The 27,917-nt window shown below is 44.4% G+C and overlaps 3 protein-coding genes across 4 annotated transcripts in view; 1 reads left to right on the plus strand and 2 right to left on the minus strand.

Moving 5' to 3' along the window:
* TMC2 (transmembrane channel like 2) overlaps nt 1-105 on the minus strand; it is a 93,354-nt gene extending 93,249 nt beyond the window's left edge. The window contains exon 1 of the mRNA XM_060201732.1: nt 2-105. Within this exon, the coding sequence (XP_060057715.1) occupies nt 2-105 (104 nt within the window). The remainder of the gene's footprint in view (nt 1) is intronic.
* On the plus strand, nt 71-8,328 carry SNRPB (small nuclear ribonucleoprotein polypeptides B and B1; the record flags this gene model as incomplete). Its single annotated transcript, NM_001291883.1, is given in 7 exon segments — nt 71-106; nt 2,970-3,121; nt 4,900-5,011; nt 6,187-6,339; nt 6,827-6,965; nt 7,277-7,402; nt 8,173-8,328. Coding segments are annotated over 7 exon segments (723 nt in total). The 3' UTR covers nt 8,211-8,328.
* Nucleotides 8,329-21,891: 13,563 nt separating this feature from the next.
* TGM6 (transglutaminase 6) overlaps nt 21,892-27,917 on the minus strand; it is a 38,799-nt gene continuing 32,773 nt past the window's right edge. The window contains exons 10-13 of one of the 2 annotated variants that reach the window (XM_060187469.1): nt 26,461-26,802; nt 24,614-24,768; nt 24,201-24,334; nt 21,892-22,371 (exon numbers count right to left, since the gene is read on the minus strand). In XM_060187469.1, the coding sequence (XP_060043452.1) occupies nt 22,218-22,371; nt 24,201-24,334; nt 24,614-24,768; nt 26,461-26,802 (785 nt within the window). In that variant the 3' untranslated portion in view covers nt 21,892-22,217. Of the gene's footprint in view, nt 22,372-24,200; nt 24,335-24,613; nt 24,769-24,852; nt 24,955-26,460; nt 26,803-27,917 lie in introns of those variants that run through there. The other variant, XR_009548959.1, reaches the window with a different exon arrangement.

Here is a 27,917-nt window from a genome sequence, read left to right on the forward strand (position 1 = left end):
CTAAATTTCCGCTGGCGGCGGCGGGAATCGAGACTGGTAGTAGGCTTGTAGGCCTCGGAGGAGGCGGATCCAGAGGGAATCGGAGCCATCAAAAACCGCCACCATGGTAAGGAGGCGCAGGCCGTCGGTCCGGGTGCTTCTGAGTCTGTTCGAGTGGGGGACAAGACTGATCGGGGAGGAGGTGGAGCTTCGGAGCGGTTCCTGTCGGGCAAGGCCCGGGCCGCGGCCTCCCGGTCCGGGCTGGGAAGAGTCGGACCGTGTCCGTTCGCGGGGTGGGGGAGGGGGAGGCTGGACCTGCGCGGCGGGGCCGGGCGGCCCCGGGGGGGTCGAACCTGGAATCTGGGCTCCTCGCCGCCGAAGCCACAGGGCTGGGACTCGCAGGGCGGCGGGAAAACTCGTCCCGCATGAAGCTGTGTCGGGTCTTGGAGCGCGGTAGGAGCGGCGTACTGGGTCCCCCGCGTGGGCCGGGCGGCGTGTGCACCGCGCCGCGGCGAGCAGGCCCGAGCGCCCCGAGATCGCGCAGCCAGGCAGCCCCGCTTCCGGCACCAGGTCGCCCGGCGGGTCGCGGGTCACACCCGGTTTCTCTGACTCCCCCCCCCCCCAAAGCCAAGTCCGGGCAGCGAGTGTGACCCACGACCCGCCTCCTGCGCGGTGCACACACTACCCCGACTTCCTCCCGGCCTCTCCGCTTCCCCCGACGACACCCAGGAGGACGCTCCAGCTGCGGGTGCAAAGCTCTTTACACCGCTACGTGCAACTTCTCGGACCCTCTTCTTCCCCTTCGCACCATAACAGAACACCGCACTCTGGCCCTTTTTTTTTTTTTTTTTCTTTTTTCCTAGTTATCTCTATTTGATAGAGACAGACAGGAATCAAGAGGAAAGGGGGATAGAGAGCGGGAGACAGGCACCTGCAGCCCTGCTTCACTTGTGAAGCTTTCCTCCTGCAGGTGGGGACTGGGGGCTTGAACCTGGGTCCTTGTGCACTGTAACGTGTGCTCAACCAGGTGCGCCACTTTCCAGCCTCATTAAATTAAATTAAATTAGAATTAAGTTGAGAAGGAGAGACTAGGCCTTGTATTTAGTCCGACTAGACTAAACCACAGCCACTTGCCCATGAGATGCAAGCTTACCCAATCCCAGTGAGTTCAGCTGAGAGATAGGAATGGTTAGGAATGTGACTTTGAGAATTAAATAGCACCCACTACTACTTAGGTTCTTCTTCTAGCGTTTGCCTACTTAGGTGTTAGGTAAGCAGATGGATCAGTAAGTGTTGTCATAAAGCTTTAGAGCTATGTGACTAAGTCCTGTGGTCATCTAAGGGACATTAGACATGTATCTTGGCTCTCCCTGCAGAAAGGATCAAGATTCTGATTAACACATTTAAAAAATTTTTTTTTTTTTTTTACCAGAGCACTGTTTAGCTCTGGCTTATGCTGGTGCGGGGGATTACCTGGGACTTTAGAGCCTCAGGCATGGGAGTCTGTGCATAACCATTATGCTATCTATCCTTGGCCCCACACATTTCCAGGTTCAGAACTCTGTTCTTGAACAAGCATAGTGCCTAGTACATAGAAGGCACTTGAGCAAGTTAGGGCTGTTGCAGGTCAGTCAGACTAAGGGGAAGGACTAGGTCATCCATTTGTTTATAGAGAATGGACAGATTGTGATGCCTACATAGTCAGGTTCTTTCTCGAACCCATGACCCTGGGATTAAGAGTCCCATGCTCTACCGACTGAGCTAGCCAGGCACAGGAGCAGTCAGTTTCTTTCTCTTTGATAAATAGTAAGAGAGGGAAGCAGGCAGGAGAGACACCTGTAGCATTGCTCATGAAGCTTGGGGGTGGGGGAGGTGCTTGAACCTGGGTCTTCGTGCATTCTGTTGGGTACACTACCTGGTTCCTGTCTATATAGTCCTTAATAAAGCCACATCATTGGTTTCTGGGTTAATTAAGAAAAATAGGAAATGTGCATTCTTAAAAATTGTTTTGGCCTGGCAGAATAGCTCACATGGGTAGTGTGTTGCTTTACCACATGTACAACCCAGGTTTGAGTCCGACACCCATTGCACTGGAGGGAGCTCCTGTGCTGTGGTCTGTCCTTAAAGATGTATTGGGGGTTGGGGAATGAATCTAGAGGCACAAGTATGTATGGTACTGCTGAGCCACCTCCCTGCCCAGTTTTCTATGCCTTGAGGAAGGGAGGTAGCTGGAGAGAGAAATCAGGCACTGCTCCACCGCTCACTTGGTGCTGTCCATCCATGGTGCTCCGTGTGCTGCTGGGGATCTGACCCAGGGCCAATTGCATGGTAAGGTGTGCACTTTACCCTCTCTGCCATATGTATTGCTGGGCTTGGGTTTCATTCATGCAAGTCTAGTGCTTTATCTGCTGTGTCACCTCCTATCCCACACATTTTTTTATTCTTAGAAGAAAGTGTTATGTGTCAAACTAGTTAGTACCCTGGCCAACAGAAAACTTCCTTCTCCCAAAGGTAGTTTTGAAAACACACTGGCACATTTTTTTTGGAGGGGGGAGGGGATTCAATTTTCACCGCCCCCCCTTTCGGATGGCCAGCTTCTTCTTGATTGAACTTTTAGTGTCAGTCCCATTCTGTCTCTTTTCCAGTTTTCTCACAGTGTGGACACTCCATACTTGCACAGTGGCTGATCTCTGGCATAAGTGTATTAGGTTAATTTGGAGACATCCTTTCAGCTCCTGAAAGTGACATCACATAGACACGGGGAATTGTAAAACGAAAAAGGTTATTTTACAGGAAGGGAGAAAACAGATGAGGACTGAAAATTAGTGGCTTGGAGAGTTCTGTGGAAGGGCTGTATTTGGAAAACAACCGAAAGAAAGCCTGTTGAGATAGACAGACACTTGGAAAAAAGGTTATGGTGGGAATTTTTAAGAAGAGCCAGCATATGAGAGTTCGTAAACTGAGTCTCACCAGCTGATTTCTCCCTGCAGACTGTGGGCAAGAGCAGCAAGATGCTGCAGCACATCGACTACAGGATGAGGTGCATCCTGCAAGACGGCCGCATCTTCATTGGCACCTTCAAGGCTTTTGACAAGCATATGAATTTGATCCTGTGTGACTGTGATGAGTTCAGGAAGATCAAGTGAGGAGTGGGCTGTGGGGGTGTGCATGGGGGTTTCTCTGAGGGTGAAGTGAACTGGTGGGTGGACCAGATAACACATAGCAGCTAGCTGGCTCTTTGGTTTGCCCTTCTGCTTTTAGAGGGCAGATTTAAATGGGGACATTGGACACTAAGAAATCTACTTAGCCCAGCGAGGTTTACTCTCTAGTTCTACAGAACACAAGTTTTAAGGAGGGCTGCAGATTTTTTTAAATTCATTTTTCTTTTGTTTCTCTTTACTGTGTGCCCCTGGGTATTGGGGTAAAGGGCTGTCATGTTCTCCCCACAGGTGTGTGAGGGGGGAGAACTTGATTTTCTGGCCTCATTCATTGCCTATTTGTAAAGCTGTAACCTAAAGGGCTCTCCCAATGCAGCCTGCTCTGAAACTGCTTTAAGAAGCCTCTGACCCTCTTCAGGGTAAGTGCTCACTGGGTTTGGGGCCAGTGATTTTTTTATAGAGACAATCAAAGATATTTTTTACTTTCCTCCATCTCATAAGATATTGGATAACCCCTTAAGATTCTGGCCTACTAAAAGATAATTGTATAGCTTTTGATCCTACCTCACATTTGAGACATTTTGAGCCCCAGAGAGTTTATGTGACTTCCATGTTCATTCAGTTCTCTCTTTTTTTGCCACATGCAGTGTCCATATTATGTTGTCAGTGGCTGTAAATATCTGTCTCTCTCTTTTGCTGGGGGGCGGTGGTTATTTTCTTTGAGGCAGGTGTTCAAGAAGCACTGAAGAAACAAAGGCACGTTTGAGTGTCAGATACACATTAGAAGGGCCAGCAGATCAGATCTTTTTTTTTTTTTTTTTAAGAACTTTATTTTGATAATAATGTTCATTAGAAAATATTTTTAGGATGGGGAAGGTAGCATAATGCTTATGCAAAGACTCCATACCTGAGGCTTCAAAGTCCCAGGTTCAATCCCTCATAACCACTGTAAGCAAGAGTTGAATAGTGCTTTGGTTAAAAGAAAAAAAACTAAAGAAAAGTATATGAAAAATTATAATACCGAAAAGGTTCTTTGATGGAGGTATGTGTTAAAGGGTAGTACTTGCTTTTATTTGGAAAATAAGGACAAGGCAAAAAAAAAAAAAAGTACACTCAGAAAAATCACTGTTAATATAAAGTAATTATTAAAACAGGACCTTTAAGCTATTTTTAAAATGCATCATGCTTTGTCTTTATTTTCAGGATATTGGCATTGGCTTTTTCTTCCCTCTCTTTGGTTATATTTCTGTTTTACATTTCTATTTTACTCATCTTTTCTTTGTTACTGTTTGGAGATTTCAGTTTTTGTGCTTTGAGGTCAGAGGTGTAATTTCTAGGTAGCTAATAAATTTTTCTTTATGGCTTCTGCTTCTCATGTGAAGTGAGGGATGGGATTATAGATCCAAAGGGGTAAGTGGGCTTCAGTAGACTTGGCACCTTAAACTGAAAGAGGAAACAGTGCAGTAGCCCCCCCAAAAGACTTAACTGGGGAAAGGCCTTCACAGTATATAATAACACTTGAGCCAGACCTAGACTTTTTTAAGTCTTATCTTGGTGTGTGCATCTGCTTGATGTGGGTGACTTCAGAGTTACAAATTGAGCCTGTGAAGACCACTAGAGAAATGTCTTAAGGGACATTTATGTGCCATTTGTTAGGGGAGAAAGTGTAGAGCAAATATTGGAGATCCCTAGGTAGGTCACCATTATCTTAACTTTTTCTAATGCTTCCTTCCCCCCCCCCCCTTCCTAAATTCACCTTTAGGCCGAAGAACTCGAAACAAGCAGAAAGAGAAGAAAAACGAGTCCTTGGTCTGGTGCTGCTTCGAGGGGAGAACCTGGTCTCAATGACAGTAGAGGGACCTCCTCCCAAAGATGTAAGTCAGAGCAGAGTGCTAGGGCAAGGTCAGGAAGCCTTGTACATTTTCACTCGATAGATAAAAACAGACAAGGTTTTAATTAACTTTACCACAGTATCATAGCAAGTAAGTGCTAAAATTGCTGTTTTATGCTGTGCAATTTAAGGTATCTAAGCCCCAATTTAGGAGTAGGATACAGGTTAGAGAATCTAATGAAATTTGCTTTCTTTTTCTTATTTTTATTTTTTAATCAGAGCACTGTTCAGTTCTGGCTTATGGTGGTGTGGGGGATTGAACCTGGGACTTTGGAGCCTCAGGCACGAGAGTCTGTTTGCATAACCATTATGCTGTCTACCCTCCGTCCACGAAATTTGCTTTCTATTTTTCATTGTAAGATGAAAACAAACATTTTTTTTCTTTTTTGTCCCACATACCTTTTTATTGTACTTAAAACATAAGCTGTATTCTGTTCTGCTTTTTCACTGGACATTGTAAACATTTTTCAAATTATTGTGTACTTTATAAAGTCATATAAATGACTTAAAGCTAATCTCAAACTAGAAACAGTCATTTCCTTTTTGAGAGGGACTCTTAGGTCAGAACCTCTTCAATAATGTCTGCAAAGGATGTTACAGTGTTTTTTGATTCAAAGCATATGTATATATTCATGACTCTTGGTATCTGTTTCCACTAGAATTTGTTACTCTGACATAGCATTGTAAACCAATATCCTTTTAAGATGTTTTTGTTACTTTATAATAAAACAATCTGGGGTTTACTTAGCTTGCTCCCTGAGTGGTGAAACTGGCATTTGACCTCAGTCTTGGTTTTGTCACAACACCATTTGTAGATGAGGGAATAGTCCAAATTGTGGGATTCCTTGCCCACTGTCAACTCATCAGGTGAGAATCAGCTGGGACTGAGCCTCTTGTTCTGAGCCAGGTTAAATATATAACTTTGTCTTGCCTGCTGCATGGAGCCATAGGCCTTTGTTTTGATTTGCATAGAAGTGTGTGCAGTGGGTTGTGGCCTGGTTCTTGAGACTTCCTATTCTAGTCTGATGTAGTCATGGGTGACGGGTAGGCTTATAATCTTGTATGGAGTAGGCCACTGTAAATTTGAGGGGCTCTTTTGGTAGTGATATTCCAGAGTCATTTGGCTTCAAGTACTTTGCATGTTTCCTTATTTTCCAGACTGGCATAGCCCGAGTGCCACTGGCTGGAGCTGCTGGAGGCCCAGGTATCGGCAGGGCTGCTGGCAGAGGAATCCCAGCCGGTGTTCCCATGCCACAGGCTCCTGCAGGACTTGCTGGGCCAGTCCGAGGTGTTGGTGGGCCATCCCAACAGGTGAGGAATTGGGAAGGACATCTGCTTTTGAAAGTTCTCTGAATGGCCAGTCTGTATTTGTCAGGTTGGCTGTGTTGTGTGTGTGAGATCTCAAAATCTCGTGAAAAGAAAAACTTACCACTTCTGTTATATTGATAATGTCAGAGGTGTAGGCAACTATATTGAAGCCTCGGCTCTACAAGTTGTGTATTACCATTATGCTATCGCTGTGACCTGAAGTTTATTCTCTTATTGTTAGCCACATTTAAAACATGCAGGTATGTACTCTAATTCATAGTGAGAATCCTTGACTCGGGCCTAGGAAATGGAAATTGGGCATTCAGATGTGGTCTTCTGTACAGGAAGATGATTTTAGATAGAAAGGCGGATGCTGTGTGTTGTTGTTTAGAGGGTTTGGTGCCAGTTGTTTCTCTGCTTTGTTGAAAGAGAGCGGGGTGCTGCATTATACTGTACTGTTCTGCCTAACTCCCTTCTTGTGTCCTCTCAGGTGATGACCCCACAAGGAAGAGGCACCGTTGCTGCTGCTGCAGCTGCTGCCACAGCCAGTATTGCGGGAGCTCCAACCCAGTACCCACCGGGCCGTGGAGGTCCTCCCCCACCTATGGGCAGAGGGGCACCCCCTCCCGGTGAGGACCACATGAGATTCTCATTAGCTGATAGAAGATGCCTGGGCTGGATTTATGATGAGATACAGCCTTGACTGAAATTGATGACGAATTTTTGTGATTAAGCAGGATTACTCTGAGATCTAGCCTGGCTGATTGACCATGGGAGTGGACAGACAGAAGCCATAGGGAGCCCCACCTCACAAGCCAGTTTGCTAGGAGAGACCAGGGGCCTGGAATCATCCATTTGTCTCAACTTAGTAGACAGGAATGTGTTTTCCTTCTGCCTTTTCAAGATGCTTGAACTGTATTTTGGGGGATTTCTTTTACAGGCATGATGGGCCCACCTCCTGGTATGAGGCCTCCAATGGGTCCCCCAATGGGGATACCCCCTGGAAGAGGAACTCCAATGGGCATGCCCCCTCCAGGAATGCGGCCCCCTCCCCCTGGGATGAGAGGTAAGTGCCTGCAGTATTGGCTGTGACATCCTTTCCTAGAGCCATGATGGGATGGGAAAATGAATTTTGACTTTATCTAATGTTAATAAAGAAAAGAGGCAACAGGTATTTATTAAGTTGACCAAAACCTTCCTCTTGGAACAGTTTGAACAGCCCTGTACCTAGGGACCTTCTAAGTACCTACAGTACGGTGTTCTCAGAGCACTGTGGGCTGAAGCATGCTGAGGGTCTCCAGCACAGGTCATGGGATCATCTCACATTCTTTAGTTTGATAGCAATTAAGAGGCAGGCCTGGACTTCATTATACTGTTGATAATGTATATCTGTTAAACTCCTTTTTGAGAGATGCTGACAGATTAGCTCTCTCATTTTATAGGTGACTAAATGGGCCCAGGGAGAACTCAGTGTTTTGACTTAGACCAATATTCATCCCACCAAACCATAATGGCCTTGAAGATAACCCACTAAATCATCTAGTGTAGGCCCACTTGGCTCCAGAGAAGTCTCCACTTAACCACATACATCCCTCTGGTGACTTGATAACAGCAGGTTGTGGGAGGTTGGGGCAGGACTGGGGATTTGAGTTACAGATCAGGCACTGACTATAAACTTCTTACTCTTCAGGCCTTCTTTGACCCTTGGCCACAGAGTTACGAAGTAGCTCCACAGAAGCGTGGGCCCGGTTCCCCAGGGCCATGTTACTACAGACCTGTTTGTTTGTTATGCTGTTGTTCGCGGAGTCTCACAGGATTGTCTGGTTTCCCTTACAGGGCCCCCTCCCCCGGGATTGCGCCCTCCAAGGCCCTAGACTCATCTTGGCCCTCCTCAGCTCCCTGCCTGTTTCCCGTAAGGCTGTACATAGTCCTTTTATTTCCTTTTAGCCTGTGAAACTAGTTTGTAATAAACTCTTAAAAAGAATATCTTAAGTATACCTGGTATGTCTGCTTATTTTTATGAAAATTTGATATGTCGGATCAAGAAGGGTTATCTTGGAAAAATTCAGCTGCTGCTTTCCTTACAAAATACACATATACAGATGTACAATCTCATGCTGAGATAATTACAAAATGATCCTTACCAGACTGGTAAGGATCATTTTGCTAAACATGCACACATTATTGGTGAATGTGTTGAATTGGTATATTCTTATTGATAGCCATTCATCTAGATAGCTTCTTGGGCAGTAGTTTAGATAATCATATTTTTATACTGAAAAGTTGAAGCAAATACTGAAGAAGAAAATCCCAAAATTAATAGGAACAGGGGTGGGAGGGGGAGCTTTCTCCCAGGAGCAGAAACATACTTACTGACTGAATCTAACTCTGAGCTGTGGGATTTCCATGATTTCTTCCACTCTGTTCAACAGTCACGGGGCAGAACTCTATATTCAGTACATAAAGCTTAATAGACAGAAATAAGAGGTGTATACTACTAGTGTTCAGTGGGAGGGCAGTTCTGAATGCAGAGGGGATCTTACTGGGGAATAGCATAAACTGATTATTCTGTGGGGGTGTTAATAGATTCCTTTAGGCATGGGGAGTGGTTTGTTTCAAAGCACTGCCCAGCTCTGGCTTATGGTGGTACAGGAGATTAAACCTGGGACTTTGGAGTTGTAGGCATGAGAGTCTTTGCATCTGCCTACCTCCATCCGGGAGTGTGGTTAAAAGTCACTGAAATACCTCATGTTAATAGAAGGGGGGAAAAAAGTGATCATTATAACATTGTAAAGGAATATTTGACAGAATTGTAACTTTTTCTTGATAAAAATGGCAAGATTGGGATATGGATTATCTGAATATAATAAAATGGTTTATGAAAAGTGCATAGTCCATATGCTCAATAGTGGAAGATAAAAACTCCTGAAGCTCAGGAGCAAGGTAAGGTGCCCTTTGTCACCACTACTGTGCAGTATTGTAACGGAAGTTCCACCCAGAGGAGTCATTGGAAGGGAAGAAAAACTTGACAAAGTCCTACAGATTTACAAATCTGTAAATCCCAAAGAATTTACAAGAAATCCACAAGAACTGATAAATGAATTGGGCCAGGGTGGGAGAAATCACACAAGCATGAATTATATTTCTGTATTACAACAATTAAAATCCATTTAGGTTATTCAAAATAATAGTTCTTATGACTCAACTTATCCTAGAAAGTGAAAGATAAATACTAGAAACTACATCCTGAAAGGAAGCCTAAATAAATAGAAAGGTGGACATGAATCAGAAGACTTGAGATGGAAACATTCAAAGTAATCTATAGAGTCAATGTAATTTTTAGCAAAATATCTTTTTTTTTCCCCAGACATGGAAAAGCTGATTCTTAAAAGTTAAGCTATATGGGGTCCAGAATAGCAGGGAGTTTTGAAAAAGGACAAAGCTGAGTGTCAAAACTTGCTACAAAATCAAAATTGTGCTTGCACAAAGATAGGTAGATAGACCAGTAGATTAGAGTTGAGAATCCAGAAAGAAAACTTGTAGTTGATTGTTGACAATGTCAATACATCTACTGGGAAAATAAGTGTTCAGTAAATAAAGTTAGGGCAAACTGGATAACCACATAACTAAAAATGGATCAATAAATACAAGAACTAAAACTAAAGTAGGTAAATAGGCCTTGGGTTTTACAGGGGATTTTCAGCTTTGACTCTAAGAGCACAGATAACAACAACAAAATTAATCTGTCTTCATTAAAATTAAAAGCTTTGTGCACTAGAGGATATCAACAATAGAAAGGATAACCTATACAATGGGATGAAGTTTTATATATATATATGATTTGAGTTTAATAACCAGAGTATATGGACAGACAGGTAAAGAAATTGAAAGACAACATCAAATCTTCCTTCAGTGTGCTGGGGGCCTGGGCTCAAAGCTTAGTCAGACACATGGCAAAGCAGCTCACAATACAAGTTGAGCTAGTTCACAGGTCTAGTAAGAATTTATATTAAGAATTTAGTGGTCCAGGGGCCAGGTGGTAGCGCAGCAGGTTAAATTCACATGGCGCAAAGTTCAAGGACATGTAAGGATCCTGGTTCGAGCCCCCAGCTCTCCACCTGCAGGGGGGTCGCTTCACAAGTAGTGAAGCAAGTCTGCAGGTGTCTTTTCCCCTGTCTTCCCTTCCTCTCTCCATTTCTCTCTGTCCTATCCAACAATGATAAACAAGGGCAACAAAAGGGAAAAAAATATCCTCTAGGAGCAGTGGATTTGTAGTGCAGGCACCAAGCCCCAGCAATAACACTGGAAAAAAAAAACAAAAAAAACTTAGTGGTCCAGGAGGTGGTGCAGTGGATAAAGTATTGGACTCTCAGGTATGAGTTCAGTCCCTGGGAGCACATGTACCAGAGTGACATCTGGTTCTCTCTTGTGTCTTTCTCATTAATAAGTAAATAAAATCTTAAAAAAAAAAAAAAAAAGAACTTGGGAGTCGGGTGGTAGCACAGAGGGTTAAGCCCAGGTGGTGCAAAGTACAAGGATCAGCGTAAGGATCCTGGTTCGAGCCCTCGGCTCCCCATCTGCAGGGGGGTTGCTTCACAATCGGTGAAGCAGGTCTGCAGGTGTCTTTCTCTCCCCCTCTGTCTTCCCCTCCTCTCTCCATTTCTCTCTGTCCTATACAACAATGACGACAATAGTAACTACAACAATAAAACAAGGGCAACAAAAAGGAATAAATATTAAAAAAAATCTTAAAAAAAAAAAAACTTATGGGAGTCGGGCGGTAGCACAGCAGGTTAAGTGCACGTGGCCCAAAGTGCAAGGACCAGCGTAAGGATCCAGGTTCGAGCCCCCGGCTCCCCACCTGCAGGGGAGTCGCTTCACAGGCCGTGAAGCAGGTCTGCAGATGTCTTATCTTTCTCTCCCCCTCTCTGTCTTCCCCTCCTCTCTCCATTTCTCTCTGTCCTATCTAACAACAACGACATCAATAACAACAATAACTACAACAACAATGAAAAACAACAAGGGCAACAAAAGGGAAAATAAAAAATTAAAAAAAAAAACAACTTACAACTAGACAAAAAAATAAACGGCCCTATCTTTAAAGAAAGGAATAGAGCTCAACAAATTGTTTGGCTTCATATGTTAACTCTCTTTTCAATCACCAGGTTCCAGATGCCACCAGGATGCTGGCCAGGCTTCCCTGGATTGAAGACCCCACCAATGTGTCCTGGAGCTCAGCTTCCCCAGAGACACACCTTACTAGGGAAAGAGAGAGGCAGACTGGGAGTATGGACCGACCAGTCAACGCCCATGTTCAGTGGGGAAGCAATTACAGAAGCCAGACCTTCTACCTTCTGCAACCCTCAACTACCCTGGGTCCATGCTCCCAGAGGGCTAGAGAATGGGAAAGCTACCATGGGAGGGGGTGGGTTATGGGGATTGGGTGGTGGGAATTGTGTGGAGTTGTACCCCTCCTACCTTATGTTTTTGTTCACTAATCCTTTCTTAAATAAAAAATTAAAAAAAAAAAAAGGAATAGAACTTTAAAGATACTGAACCATGTGTGTGAATGTCCTCACTAATGTATTGAGAACACTATAAAAAACTTAAATGAGGGGGCTGGGTGGTGGTGCACCTGTTTGAGCGCACATGTTACAATGTGCAAGGACCCAGGTTCAAGTCCCTGGTCCCCACCTGCAGGGGGAAAGCTTTGTGAATGGTGAAGCAGTGCTGCAGGTGTCTTTCTTTCTTCCTCTCTATCCCCCGCTTCACTCTTGATTTGTGGCTGTCTATCCAATAAATAAAGGTAATAAAAATTTAAAAAAAGAAAAGAAATCATGTATCTCAACAGCAAATAAACAATACAGTAGTAAAAAAAAAAAAAAAAATACTTTGAAAGGTCCACCAGGAGGCAGCATCACTCTGTCAAGAGAAGCGGAAGGGGACGATAAACGTGCTCACTTACAGGTTGTTGGGGTTATGAGTTGTTTTCCTTTTTCCTCATATTCTGTATCCTAGTTTCCTTTTAAAAAATGTATTTATTATTGGATAAAGGCAGAGAGAAATTGAGAGGGGAGGGGGAAATAGGGAAAGAGACAGACACCTGCAGTCCGGCTTCACCACTCATGAAACTTCTGTAGGTAGGGACCAGGGGCTTGAACCTGGGTCCTTGCATACTGTAATACATGCACTTAACCAGGTGGGCCACCATCTGGGCCCCCTGCATTTTAGTTTTCTATAGAGATTGATACAAAAATAAAATGCTTCTTATTTAAAGGTGTGTCAAGGGGGCTGGGCGGTAGTGCACTGGGCTAAGTACACATAGTGCGGAGCGCAAGGACTCATGTAAAGATCCCGGTTAGAGTTCCTGGCTCCCCACCTGCAGGGGGGTCACTTTGCAACAGTGAAGCAGGTGTCTGTCTTTCTTTCCCCCTCTCTGTATTTCCCTCCTCTCTTGATTTCTTTGTCCTATCCAACAACAACAGCAATAATAAGGCCAACAAAAACAGGAAAGATGGCCTCCAGGAGCAATGGGTTCTTAGTGCAGGCAATGAGCCCCTGTGATAACCCTGGAAGCAAAAAAAAAAAAAAAGGTGCCAAGCCCTATCCCTCTTTAGCCTTGAAAGCACAGCTCTATAACATTACAGACTTATCACCCTGGCCCAGTCTCCATATATTAAGTTATAAGGGGTCGGGGCTGGCTGGTGGCACACACTGGGCTGAGTACACACATTACCATGTGCAAGGACCAGGGTTCAAACCCTTGATCTCCACATACAGGGGGGGAAAGCTTATGAGCAGTGAAACACTGCCATAAGTGTCTCCCTATCTCTATCTTGAAAAAAAAAAAAAAGAGGCGGTAGCGCAGCAGGTTAAGCGCATGTGGTGCAAAGCGCAAGGACCAGCATAAGGATCCCGGTTCGGACCTCCAGCTCCCCACCTGCAGGGGAGTTGCTTCACAGGCGGTGAAGCAGGTCTGCAGGTGTCTGTCTTTCTCTCTCCCTCTCTGTCTTCCCCTCCTCTCTCCATTTCTCTCTGTCCTATCCAACAACGACATCAATAATAACTACAACAAAACAACAAGGGCAACAAAAGTGAATATATATATATATATATATATATATATATATATATATATATGAAAAATGGCTGCCATAAGTAGTGGATTCACAGTGTAGACACAGAACTCCATTGATAATCCTGGTGGCAATAAAAAAAGAAAAAGTTATAAGGAAGGCTACTTAGCGATTTTTCACATTTAAAAGCATTTTTTCTATGAACTCCTTTTTCCATTCTTAGAGTAGGGGCTCATCCATGCTGCTACCCTTTGCTCTGTGTACTCTTGAATGAGTGAGAACTTTGTAAAGCCCTTTTTCTTATTTGTAAAATGTAAGGTGTATCTTATTGCTTCATAAAGGGTGGGGTCAATTCCCTTACCCAAATTTGGTTTGGCTATCAGACTGATTTACACATGCACCAAGAGGTTATGAATGACTGATGACCGAGAAATAAAGTTTTCTGGGGAAGGTAGGACAGGCTCCCATTCAAGTCAGAAAATACTGTGTGAGAGTAAGGAGGGGTGACAGGCCTGTTTCATTGGCTTCAAGGGGTGCAGCTGTGAGGAGCCTGAGGGAGGGAAGGTTACGCATGCTCTGAGCTTCCCGCCGGTGCCAGGTGCCAACGTAGGGAGTCCATTGACTTTCTTTTGGACTCCTGCTGGTGTGGGGCAAGAATGAAATGAGGAGTGGAACTTGGTGGTTGTCCGCAGTTCAACAGAAAAAAAAAAGCCAGGTTTTTTGCTTGTTTTGTTGTTTGTAATCAACAACTTGTATGTTTTTACAACCTGTATGTTTCAGTACCAGCATCACCAGCCATTGCGGTCAAGACTTTACTACAGCATGGTAGAACCTCACCTCACTGAAGAGTGGATGAAGTGATATACATAGTACGGTTAGCACAGAGCAAGTAGTCAATAAATATTTGACATTATTATCATATTGCAGCTTCATATGAACACAATCTCACTGCTTAGGGCTGCTTTTTCATTAAGACGGGGGATCACGGAGAGACAGAGGAGAGACATCACATGACACCTCCCATGTGGTTGCGGGTTCAAACCTGGGCAAGACACATGCCTTACCTAGTGAGCTATCTCTTACCCCTATGTGAATACACTTCTGTGTAAAATGTTAAGTTCTGGGGCCAGGCGGTGGCGTACCTGGTTAAGCACACACATAGTGTGCAAGGACCCAAGTTCAAGCCCCTGGTCTCCACCTGCAGGGGGAAAGCTTCACAAGTGGTGAAACAGGGCTGTAGGTGTCTCTCTCTTTCCCTTTTCTATATCCCACTCCTGTCTCAATATTTCTCTGTTTCTATCCAATAATAAATTAAAATATCAAAAAATAAAATGTTAAGTTCTATAAAATTAATTTTTAATTCACGTTGAAGAAAGTCTAAAAGCAATTTGCTGTCATGTTAATGGTGGCAGTGCCTAGGCGCGGTTCTGGCTGGTACTTGTTCTCTTCCCGGATGTTCTTAGTTTACTACAATTCATTCACTCATCATTCAGTTTTTGTTGTAAGCCTGCTATGTACTGGTACTGTTCTGCGTAACTCTGCTGGGTATACAGGAGTGGACAAAATAGAAGAATTATCTGTGCCTGATAAACTTAGACTCTAGCAGGGAGAAGATGGACAATAATTAATATACAAAAATATGCTAGTAATGACTGCTAAATATGCTAGTAATGACTGAGAGAAATAAAGCTGGAAGAGGGAGACAGAAAGTTCTATGAGATGGTCAGAAAAGGTCCTTATGGATAGCAAATTAAGCAGAAATCTCTTAAGTAAGGCAGTAAGTCATGCAGATATCATTGGTGTAGAAAAATTAAAAAAGATTAGAGTACCAGTAATTATATTCTAGAAGGGGGAGGTGGGGTAGACATACCTAGGGGAGAGTGTGCCTTATTTTTTTAGAGAACATTCAGAAAGTCCCAATGCCAGTCATCAATTTATTGCATCTCTACTCCAGATCTAACCTTCTGTAGCTAGCTAGATGCAAAATTTTTTTTTTTTTTTTGTCAGCTGGCATGATGCTTATACCAGTAAGTAGAGGGTGCTAGAGAGATATTGTAGGGAGAATTGTCTTCTGGTTCTGGCTTCTGTGTGTAGTCTGCACTGGACCCAATTTCTTATTTTGTTTTATACTTTGGTGGTGGGGGGGAAGGGAGGGAGAGACATCAAAAGCTAGGCTTCTTTATATCGATAGAGTTCTTCCATCGGTGTTATACTCAGTGCTCTCCTGTGATGCTGGAGATCAAACTCAGGGCCTCACACATGCAACTCATGCATTCTACATGCTGAGCTCCCCCCCTCAGGTCTCTGTTGCTTTCTCTCATAAATAAATATAACAGAAGTTGGGCCGGGGAGGTGACTCAGTGGTAGAGAACATGCTGTGCATGTACAAGATTCTGGATTTGTTGCCCAGCACTGTGTGAAAGCAGACAGCAGTAACACCAAGTGGCAAACAGAGAGGCCAACTTCACAGCAGTTCAGTAGCATCGTACAATTTGTATATACAATAGACGGGTAGAGTGGTCAGGAATTTAGGAAGAGACAGTCAGGACTCAGTCAGAGTGCGTCTTGATGAGATCCCACTTCTCCCTGGCAGTCTGGAAGGTTGTGCCTGTGGCCAAGGCTATGAGCATCTGAGGAGCGACCAGAGGGCCACCAGCTGACTGCTCTTCCCTTGCTGCACCTGCACTGTTTGCAATGTTACAAAAGAGATCCTGAAAGATGGGGCCCAGTTGTAAATTGTTTGAACTTTCAACATATCCCCCAAACCACCCAGAGATTCATTATCCTTGACTGGCTCAGAGTGCTTAAGCACAGCCCCAGTGATCATCTGCTAATCAGGGAGGTGACCTCTAGGAAGTAAAGTTTAACAATAATAATAAAAAGAAAAGGACTGGGGAGATAGTATAATGGTTCTGCAAAAGGCTCTCATGCCTGAGGCTCTGAGGTTCTGAGGCTCTGAGGTCCTAGGTTCAATCCCCAGTACCACCAGCCAGAGCTGAGCAGTGCTCTGGTCTCTCTGCCTCTCTCAATTTCTCTTATTAAAATAATATATATAAAAGCAGCAACATCAGCCATCATACAATGTGAGGGAAATAGACTCCAAACAAAGAATCATGACAAATAAATCCAGGATACAAAGAATAAACAGTAGTAATAACCACTCATCCTGAGGGAGGACCAGAGTTCAAAGTTGTAATGTCTAGTCTTTAACAAAGAAATAAGACACTTTGGGCCAGGGAGACAGCATAATGGTTATGTAAAAAACTTTCATGCCTGAGGCTCTGAGCTCCCAGGTTCAATCCCTAGCACCACCCTAAACCAGAACTGAGTAGTGCTCTGATGTTTTTACTTTTTACTTAATTTTTAATGAGAGAGATATAGATAGAAAGATATACACAGATAAAGATCAGAATAAGCTTCTCTATGTCCTAATTATCATTTGACTCGTGACATTTAGTGTTTTTTTTTTTTTTTTTAGCTATTCTGTTGGTATATATAGTGATATCATATTGTGGTTTTGATTTGTATTTCTCAAATGGGATAATAAGGAGTGTCTTTTGATATACATATTTGCCATCTATATAGCTCTTCATGAAAATTTTATGTCTTTTGCCCATTTTTTAAATTAGTTTGATTTTACTGGGGCCAGGGAGATAGCCTAATGGCTATGCAAAAGACATTCTTGCTTGAGGGTCCGAGTTTCCTGGTTCAGTCTCCAGAACTACCATGAGCCAGTGCTAAACAGTGCTCTTGCTTAAAAAAAGGGGAGGGGCTGGGTGGTGGCATACCCGGTTGAGCGCACATGTTACATTGTGCAAGGACCCAGGTTCAAGCCCCTGGTCCCCACCTGCAGGGAGGAAGCTTCACAAGTGGTGAAGCAGGGCTGCAGGTGTTTCTCTGTCTCTTTCCTATCTCCCTATCTCCCACTTCCTCTTGATTTCTGGCTGTCTCTATCAAATAAATAAAGATAATTAAAAAATTTTTTTAAAAAGATTGATTTCACTGTTGAATTTTGAAACTCCTGTATAGCTTAGATACTAGTTCTGTGTCAGATAAGTTATTTTCGACCATATTTTTAACATGTAGGTCATTGTTTCATCCTTTTATAGGATCTTCTGCAGAACAAAAGTTTTGAATTTTGATAAAGTCTATTATTTTTCTTGCTGTAATTTTGGTAAGAAATTTCATCAAAGCTGTATATCAATCTGGAAGAACTGACTTAACTGTGCTGAGCCTTCCAGTTCATGGAAATGTCCTTATCACTTCATTTATTTGGGGCTTCTATATTTCTTGAGCCTGAATTTTATAATTTTTAGCATATAAACCATAGATGTTTTGTCAGTATTTTTAGTGGTTGTAAATGCTATTTCTTTCTCTTCTTCTTTCTTTTTAAACATTTCATTTATTTATTTTTAATGAGAGAGATACTGAGAGAAAGATACACATAGAGATATAGAGAGACCAGAGCACTACTCAGCTCTGGTTTATGGTAATTTATGGTAGCTGGGGATTGAACCTGGGATCTTGGAGCCTCAGGCATGGAAGTCTTTTGCATAACTATTATACTATCTCTCCAGGTCTTCAGTGGTTGTAAATATACATATATGTATATATACATATATATATATTTTTTTTTCTCATTGCTCACTGATACCAACTAGCTATATAGTTAAGACACTGGCTTACACAGTCATGAAGAATGACAAGTCCAATATAGACATCCTATTTGGTGCTGTTTCTGTGAGGAACTCTAATACAAGCACTGTCACTACCATAAGCACTCCTCTGCCTTGAATGTTTCAACTTAAGAAAGTATCTAATAAGGCACTCTGCCTGGCCAACGAATATAAGGTCAGGGATTTTCCCAAGGGCAGCCTTTTAGGCTTGCAGAAACCTGAAAAGATGACTTGAATGAGAAGTTATTAGAGGTGTCATGGTCAAGATATTGGTCTTTGGATGCCTCTAGTTGGCTGCCATCTGGGACTTAAGGTCAGGGCTACGGAACAAAGTCAAGAAGAAGGTAATGAGTTATAGGACAATGTAGACAAATTGATTTTCACTCTGTTCTTTGAACATCTCAAGTTTATTTTTGCTTCAGTGCCTGTATGAATCAGGTTTCTTGGTTATAAGCAAACAAAATTGACTCTTACTGACTTATACCAAAGGCATTGGAGTAAAATTAAGAGTAAATCAGAGAGGATATAAGAGTGAGGCCAGACAGGGAGGTACAGGATACCTTGAGAATTTGTAGAGGCTTAAGAAGACAGTATGGAGACAGCAGGAGACAGTATGAGTGACTGTATAGTTCTAGAAATAACAACAGCAATATCTCCAGTTCTGCAATCTCTTCTTACCAGGATATATTTTTCCCTTCCCTTGAAACTGAGAATAACAGTGTAACTCCTTTGAAGAATACAACATTGACAGACATGCCCTGAGTGACTTCCAAGCCTGGTTGTAAAGGCAGTGTGGCTTCCATCTGTCACTCACTGGAGCTACTTGCCTTTGTAACCCAAACACAAACCTGTGGAGCCCAGGTAACACAGAGTGGGAGTGAGCTGGTGTTTTGTTGATAGTACCAGCATGGGGGTTAGATGATAGTTAGACACGTTAGCAAACAGACCTTCAGTGGATCCTGGCTCCCTTTGGAGCTGCCCTAGCTTGCCTCAGTTGAGTAGAGATGAACCATTCCTACCAGTACTAAGCTCAGGATCAGAGTTCAGTCTGGGGTTATGATTTAGTGAGAGGTTGAGATGAGACCTCAGTGTGGCATTAGAACTTAGTATGAAGATGAATTATAGCTTGTCTTGGGGTCAGAAGTCAGTCTAGGGCAAGAGTCAAGCCATGGACTCATGGTGATGCCAAGATTTAGGGCTCACCATACTCCCAGAGGGTTGAAGAATAGGAAAGCTATCAGGGGAGAGAATGGGATATGGAGTTCTGGTGGTGGGTATTGTGTGGAATTGTACCCCTCTTATCCTATGTTGTTGTCAGTGTTTCCATTTTATAAATAAAAATAAATGAGATTTAGGGCTCATTCTAGTACCGAGGTCTTGACCCTGTCTGAATGGTCAGGACTGTAAATCATGGCTCTGTCCAGGTCATGGGCACAGACTAAGATCTCACTTGAGTCCTGCTTCAGGGCCTGCTCAGGGCTTGGCCTCTGCCTGTGTTTGGGCTTAGCGCCAGGCTGGGGTACTATTGTTGTCAGAACTCAATCCTGGAGTGACAGCTGAGGCGGTGTTGGGCAGCAGGATCAGCAAACCACAAGGTGGAAGTCAAACCTGACAGGCCACCTATTTTTGTAAATGAAGCTTTATTGCAACAGATACATCTGAATTCACAAGCTTTATGGCTGCATTCTTGGTCTAAAAGCAGAGGGAGAGAAGTTGGAATGAAGACTTGCATGGCCAACAAAGTCTAGAATATCTATTCTCTGGTCCTCAGCAGTAAGACCTTACCAAGTAGGGTAGATAACATAATGGTTATGCGAAGAGACTCATACTTGAGGCTCCAAAGTCTCAGGTTCTATCTCTTGTACTGCTATAAACCAGAGCTGAGCAGTGCTCTGGAAAACAAAAATAAAAACAAAACACAAAACAAAGTAAAGAGACAAAAAAATTATCAGACTTTTCTTTACCCATGCTGAAGGTTGGGATCCTTCTGACATGAGAAAGCATTGATGACTGGCTGAGCTTCCAAGAAGGGAATAGCTTTAAAAGACCAAGAGAACTCAAGGAGAGGCGTGGGCTCCCACCACCTCAGGAACAGGTCTCCTGCTGGTGCCCTTCTGGGGCCCCAGGGTCATCCAGTTCTAGGTTTGGCTTAGTGTTGAGTGATCTGTTTGCTTTGTCTCTAACAAAGGACATTGTCATAGTATGGCCAGAGTGTGTTGTCCTCTCTCACTGTTCCTGCCTGGGTCATCTGACTGGGGCCCTCTCACTGGTCTCTGCTTTCACTTGGGGCTGGACTAACCTACAGGCTAACCTGTGAGATGTTATGGCAGTTCGGTTGAAAGGTGCCAACGGTCAAGGAGTGGCCTGCCTCAATTTCAACTACTTACACACACATAAACACACACACACACACACACACACACACACACACACACACACACACACACACAGTCTAGGAGGCCAGGCTCACTGCTGACCTGCCCATGGACTGGACTGAGCTGTCACTGGGCCTGCATCATGGATTCTTTCTCCCCCACTCACCCCCACTCTGCTCTCTTCTGTTTCCTCATTTTGCTCCATAACCCTGCACCTCCAACTTCATCTCAGAATCAGTTTCCAGGGAAAGCCAACCTGGGACGGCTAAGCTAGAGGAAGAGAGGCATCTGGCATTTGCTGGAAGAATGGGGGTGGGATGTATGTGAGCTAGCATAAGGGGAAACCACCTCAGATCCTCAGATGACAGAGCATCCCTGGTGAAAAGTGTGTCCTGTGTCCTAAGAGAGGGAGCTCCTCTCCTGATTGTTTCAGCCCCTTGCTGCCCCTATGCCTCTAGGAAATGGCTGCCTGCTCTGATGCCCTGTGATCCCCTTACAAGAAATAAGCCACCAAAGCTGGGGCTTGGAAAGGGGGTCTTGAAACTGAGGCAGTCCTAGAGCCTGACTCTAAATACCTCCACTGATATGGATTCTCAAACTGTTCCCATGCCGTGTGGAGTCATCAGAGAAATGCTTCACTGAGGCTTCGATCAGGCTCATCCATCAGACCCTGTCCATGTAGATGCTGGGCCCAATGTTTCAAAAATCCTATGGAATTATTATCACTCCATTTGTCTCCAGGAGTGTCTTGCTGTAGGTGAATCTTCCTAGTTGTGTGTGGATTACTTAAATTATATGATTAATCAGGATCTCCTTTCCTGTCTAGGGCTTATCTTGAGTTGATTTTCACATCTGGTGTGGATCCTTCATTGCTTGGTGATCTCCACTCTCATCTTCTTCCCAGAGGTCTCTGTCCTGTTTTGACAGGACAAAAGACTGTGACTGAGCACAATGTCAGCTGCTGGTGACAGCATACAAAGCCCACACTATTGTGTTCTGAGGAGCTGCAACTTGGTAGGATTTGGGACTGCAGTGCCCAGATGCACTTGAGGCAGATGGCTTTGCCTCTTTCTTCCGTTTGTCCTGGGTAGCAGCAGTCTCTCTGATGCTGGGCCTGCATCTTCATTGAGGAAAATGTCTCCCATAATTTCAGATTGAGTAATTTTAAAACTTAGATAGTTCTAAATGCCACATATAAACACTGATTCTGCCTGTAGCTCATGCGGCAGTCTAAGGCCAGGGTCTTGCCTCTATGCATGATAGGAATATTGAGGCAATTGATGTTTTGGGTTCTATGCAGAGGTGGGGGGAGATTTAGGGGTCTGGAAATGGACAGAACATTGCCAAGATTAAAGAGTCGGAGTCTAGGAGCCAGTCAGGATGACTTGTAGGAGGTGGCAGAGCTGGAGGTGTGTGTGTATGTGTGTGGGGGGGTGTGGCGTAGCAGGGAGTGAGGATGGGGATGGGGGTTCTGAAGTAAACCTCCTAGCAACAAGAGTGATGGGTGGATGTGTAGGAGTTTCTTCACATCATCCATTATTGACAGAAAGCTTAAGGATCACAGAGTCTAACACTTCATTTGACAGATTGGGAAACTGAGGCCCAGGAGGGGAAGAACTTGAAGTTCACAGAGTGAGGTAGAAGATGAAACAGAACAGGAACCCAGACCTCCTGGCTCCCATAAGGGAAGGACAAAGAAACTGACAGGAAGAGGAAGAGCATCATCTTCTCCCGCCTCAGCTCCTGGTGGGTTGTCACTTAGCGATAGCCACGTCGATGATCATGAAGCCCTTGACATCTGGGAAGTGGGGGCTGATGAAGTCCACCTGCAGTTGCCTGGGGCCACTCTTGGACGGGGTGATGCTAAACTGGACTGAGGTCTTCTCTTGGGGCCCCAAGCTGGGTACACTGGGGAAAAGGGTGGGAGACAGGCAGACCATCAGCCTTTTTCTTGCCTACCTCTTCAATGCCCTTGGGATCAGGTTCACACATGTGACTTAACATTCAAGCCTCAATCAATATACTTCCAGATTGGCCTTCCCCATCCATCACTTTTTTATTTTATATTTTTTTTTATATTGACACCAGTATTATCACTGGGGTTCAGTGCCTGCATGATGAAGCCATTGCTCCTGGTGGTTATTTTTCCTATTAATGTATTTGGACAGATAAAAATTGAGAGGGGAGGAAGAGATAGAGAGCTAGAGAGAAAGAGAAACACCTTCAGACCTGCTTCACTGCTTGTGAAGCTTCTCTCTGCAGGTGAGGAGTAGGGCCTCCAACTTGGGTCCTCAAGCATGGTCTTCATGCCCCCCCCATCCACTACTTTCCAGACAGCCAGGTCAGCCTCCCTGTGCCCTGAGCATACCTTGGGTATCCCTCCTCTGTGTGTTTGCACTGTTCCTACAATGAGGATGCTCTTCCAATTCCAACCACAATCATGGCCCAGACAAAGCTTCTCTCTCTCTCTCTTTCTCTCTCTCTCTCTCTCTCTTTCCCTAGGAGACCTTCCCTAACTATACCAGCCATGGAGGCCCCTTGCAGGGAAGACCATCATCCTGCTGAGTGCTTGAAAGGCTCTTCAGTTCATTTAAAAGCCAGTGTGAACATCAAACCCCCCCCCCCCTCTCTTTCCATCAGGACTCAATCAAGGCTGCTTCTGACTGCCCAGACCTTGGGGGTCCATCCCTCTGTTTGCACAAGCCACAGCATCTTTATTTGAGGATGTTCAGGATCCAGGAAGATCCCCATCTGTTCATCTTGGTGCCCCTGAAACTTGGCATGTGGTTCACAGCAAAGGTCATATGGATGACTGAATGATTAAGAATGAATGAGGAGATAAATGAATGCATGAATGAATAGCACTCAAGTGAATGAGTGAGCAAGTCAATGAATGAATAAATGGTTGAGTGAGAATATTAAAGGGAGACTGAGTAGATGAATGAACCAGTCAAAACTGACTTGAATTAGACAAATGAATATGTGAATGAAGGAGTAAAACTATGAGTAAAAGAGTGAAGTAATGAACTCCTGAAAGAGGAGAAACAAGACAGTGAGTGATGAATAAGTAAATGGTTAAATGAGTGAAGATATGAATGAATAAATGAGTGAGTGAATTATGTGCTTGAGTAAGTAAAGGATTAAATGGATGAGTAGATGAATGAAGGCGGTGGACTGGAAATCCAGATTTCTTCTCATATTCCACTATTTCTTCTCTATAGCCTACTTTAAAAAATATTTATTTATTTATTCCCTTTTGTTGCTCTTGTTTTTTTATTGTTGTAGTTATTATTATTGTTGTTGTTGAGTAGGACAGAGAGAAATGGAGAGAGGAAGGGAAGACAGAGAGGGAGAGAGAAAGATAAGCACCTGCAGACCTGCTTCACCACCTGTGAAGTGACTCCCCTGCAGGTGGGGAGCTGGGGGCTCGAACCGGGATCCTTATGCTGGTCCTTGCGCTTTGCACCACCTCTGCTTAACCCACTGTGCTAGCACCCAACTCCCTCTATAGCCTACTTTTAAACAGATGTAGTTGTTAATAAGAGAGAGAGAGAGACAGAGGAAGAGAACCAGAGCAGTACTCTGGCACATGGGATGCTGGAGTCAAACTCAGGGCCCATCCACTTTAACACTTCTTGGGCCCCATTGATGGCCCATCTTTATAAGGAAGGTAGTGTCTCCACTCTCCCCTCCCCTTCTTCCCTCCTGCTCCCTCCCAAGCCCAGGCTGGCACTTACTCAATGCTGAGCTGTTCCTGGAGAAGGCCACTGCCCTCCACCATCAGCTTACAGTCTTGTACTCTTTCAAAGAGGGGATTGGCCACCATCACTTGCACCAGAACAGCAACTCCCACTGTGGCTGGGCCCAACACCTGCAGGGAACAATATCCATGAGTCGTCATCACTCCTCACTCCCTCGGGAAACTTGTGATCCTGGCTGGGCCAAAGGGCAGGCCGTGCATCATGTCCACACACCTCACTATTGAGTTCCGGTCATTATGTCCAACCCACACCCACAACACTCATCTCCAGCCCAGAGCACCGAAGCTGCAGTTAAAAAAAAAAAAAAAAAAAAAAAAAAAAAACGCCTCCTTCCCCTGTCCTGAAGGAAGCCTTCTAGGCACAAGGTAGTGAATGTGGGAAGAAATCACCTTAATGGTGATGAAGTCCTCCAGAGTAATGTCCTTCTCTACTAGGAGTTTCTCTCCTTTGATGACATGGCACATGGCAGCCAACAGGATCTTCTTATCTTCTGTCAGATCTTTCTTGTACTGAGAGTAAGATATTGCAATAGGAATCCTTTTTTCTGGAAAGGAGAACAGGTAGGAATTGGGAGCCTGATTTTAATTAATTAATTAATTCATTGATTTTCATTTTTCCTCATCAGTACCTAGGAGGAGAAAAAGGAAGTTCAGTTTGCAGTTACTCCCTCTTGGTCCTGGCAGTCAACTGGAAGCAGTCATTACTATCCTCACTATGCAGATAAAGACACCTGGGGCTCAGAGAGGGTATGGATTCTCATATAAAATAAAGCCAGCTGTCTTCTGACCCCCCCAGTGTGCTTTTAATCACAAAAAGCTAATAGCTACCCCAAAGACAAAAGTAAAACAGAACAAAACAAACAAAACCCAAACACACACATACAAAACCCCACCCTAAATCACTGCTTTACTATTTACTAAAACATCATACATTAAAGATTACAATCTATTAAAATGTTAGTGAAGAATGTATAATATATATATATTTTTAAATATTTTATTTATTTATGAGAAAGATAGGAGAGAAAGAACCAGACATCACTCTGGCACATGTGCTGCCGGGGGTCGAACTTGGGACCTCATGCTTGAGAGTTTAAAGCTTTATTACTGCACCACCTCCCGGACTACATGTATAAAATATTTAAATGACAAAAAAAAAAAAAAAAGAGGAAGAAGAGGAAGAAGAAGAAGATGATGGCACTAACGAGTGTTTGCAATATAATTAGAACTGGTTTTCCAAGGCAACAGGCATTAAAAATCTGGAAAGCGGGTGGGGGTACAGCATAATGGTTATGCAAAGAGACTTTCATGCCTGAGGCTCTCAAGTCCCAGGTTCAATCCCCCACACTGCCATAAGCCAGAGCTGAGCAGTGCTCTGGTTAAAAAAAAAAAAAAAAGAATCTGGAAAGCTTAAGCGCACGTATGGCAAAGCGCAAGGACTGGCATAAGGATCCCGGTTTGAGCCCCCGGCTCCCCACCTAAAGGGGAGTCCCTTCACAGGCGGTGAAGCAGGTCTGCAGGTAGACCCTTTAATGTGAAAAAGCTGCTACAAGCCAGGAGCAAGCATATGTTAATTAATATTTCCTTATGAAGTGTTTTGTGATGCTGATTTTGTGAAAATAAATGACAGAAGAAGTGAAAAATGTGTGACATCTCCTTTACAAGTTTTCATGCTTTTATCAAAACACAAAGCTTCACCTACCAGAAACTGGCTCAGAGAAATACTGTCTTTGTGCAACAGAGTCCTTTCACTCAGAAGGCGTGTGGAGAGAAAGAAGGGAGGGGCGGGGAGAGTCTGGTTGTGGGGTTTGTGGGAGACTTGTGTGGTATTCTCAGGACAAGGCCTGGCACAGGTAATGAATACCTCTAGGGGTCCCCTCCCAGCACACAGAACACTTGGGAGCTAGATGGGCTCCAGGTCTGCTGGATTTTAGCAACACAAGGCCATTAATCATAAGATTCTCCCAGCAGGTATTTATCTCTGGAATATTCATACTAACTGGGACCATTCTCCCCATCCAGTTGGTCCACTACCAGAAAACTGCGGGCTTTTATTGCTGTTCTCATTACTGAGCACCACACTGTGCCTCAGCTTCCTTACTTGTAAAGTGAGGCCAAGAGGCAGGTCTTGAGTCCTGTCTTCTTTCCTGGCGATTAATGTGGGTCCCCCTTCTCACTCCCCGCCCCCAGGAGATGGCCGTGACCAGCCAGGGGTCACCCAGGGGTGGGCTTCTCACCTTCCTCGGGCCCCAGACGCACCATGTGGGACTCATGCAGGATCTCGGCTACTGGCCGCCGGGTGTAGAGGATGGTGGCTCCGCTCAGGTTGACGCGGACCCGCTGCACCTGAGTAGTGAGGTTGGCCAAGTACAGGGCCAGCTTCAGGTTGTGGCCCAGCACAGGCGGCGCCAGCAGCTTGAACTTGCCGGTGATGCTGGGCTTGGCAGCGGGCTCCAGCAGGTCATCGCGCCACAGACCGTGGCCACCCGCCCTGCGCAACCGGGTCTTCCTCCCCCAGGCCTCCACGCCGAACAGCTTCCTCACCGCCTTGCTGTACACCTGTCTCTCCTTCCGCGAGCCTGCAGGGGCGCGGGGCTTCACATCAGTTTCATTCCCCCACTGCCCGGCCATCCCAGGCACTGTGTCCGCTCCTGTTCTTCTTCCCTAGGCACAACCATTACTCTCTCTCCACCATATTGTTATCAGGAGCTAGCTGTATACACACCTCTCACCATGTCCATTGTCTTGGGCTCTGGGATTATTTTATTATTAAAAAAATTTTTTTAAAATTATCTTTATTTATTTATTGGATAGAGACAGGTAGAAATCGAGGGGGAATGGGGTGATAGAGAGGGAGAGAGACAAAGAGACACCTGCAGTCCTGCTTCACCACTTGTGAAGCTTTCTCCCTGCAGGTGGGGACCAGGGGCTGGAACCTGGGCCCTTGCACATTGTAACATGTGTGCTCAATCAAGTGCGCCACCACCCGGCCTGATTATTTTTAAAAGATATTTTATTTATTTTTATTTGAGAGACACAGAAAGAGAGAGAAACAGAGAGAACTGATCAGCTCTGGACCTCAAAGCCTCAGGCATGGAGACCTTTTCATAATCATGATGAGGTTTCCCCAGCCCTAGGCTCAGAGATTATTTTATTTTAATTTTTAATTTTTTTATTTTTAGACACACACACACACACACACACACACACCAGAGCACTGTTCAGCTCTGGTTTATGGTGGTACAAGGGATTGAACCTGGGACTTTGGAGTCTCAGGCATGAGAGTCTGTTTGCATAACCATTATGCTATCTCCCTCGCCTATTTTTGATTTTTAAAATTTTTCTTTATTTGGTAGGACAAAGAGAAATTGAGAAGGGAGAGGGAGACAGAGAGGGAGGGAGATTTTTGATTTTTAAAATTTTTCTTTATTTGGTAGGACAAAGAGAAATTGAGAAGGGAGAGGGAGACAGAGAGGGAGGGAGACACACACACACACTTAGGGGTTGGGTGGTAGTGTACTTGGTAGAGTGTACATGTTACAATACTCAAGGGCCTGGGTTCAAATCCCCAGTCCCCACCTGCAAGGGGAAAGCTTCTTGAGAAATGAAGCAATGCTGTTGGTTCCTCTCTCTCTCTCTCTCCCCCCCATCTCCTTCTCTTGATTTCTGTCTCTGTTCAATAATTAAACACAAT

Source organism: Erinaceus europaeus, chromosome 1 (genome assembly GCF_950295315.1).
Source record: "Erinaceus europaeus chromosome 1, mEriEur2.1, whole genome shotgun sequence".
Lineage (NCBI taxonomy): Eukaryota > Metazoa > Chordata > Mammalia > Eulipotyphla > Erinaceidae > Erinaceus > Erinaceus europaeus.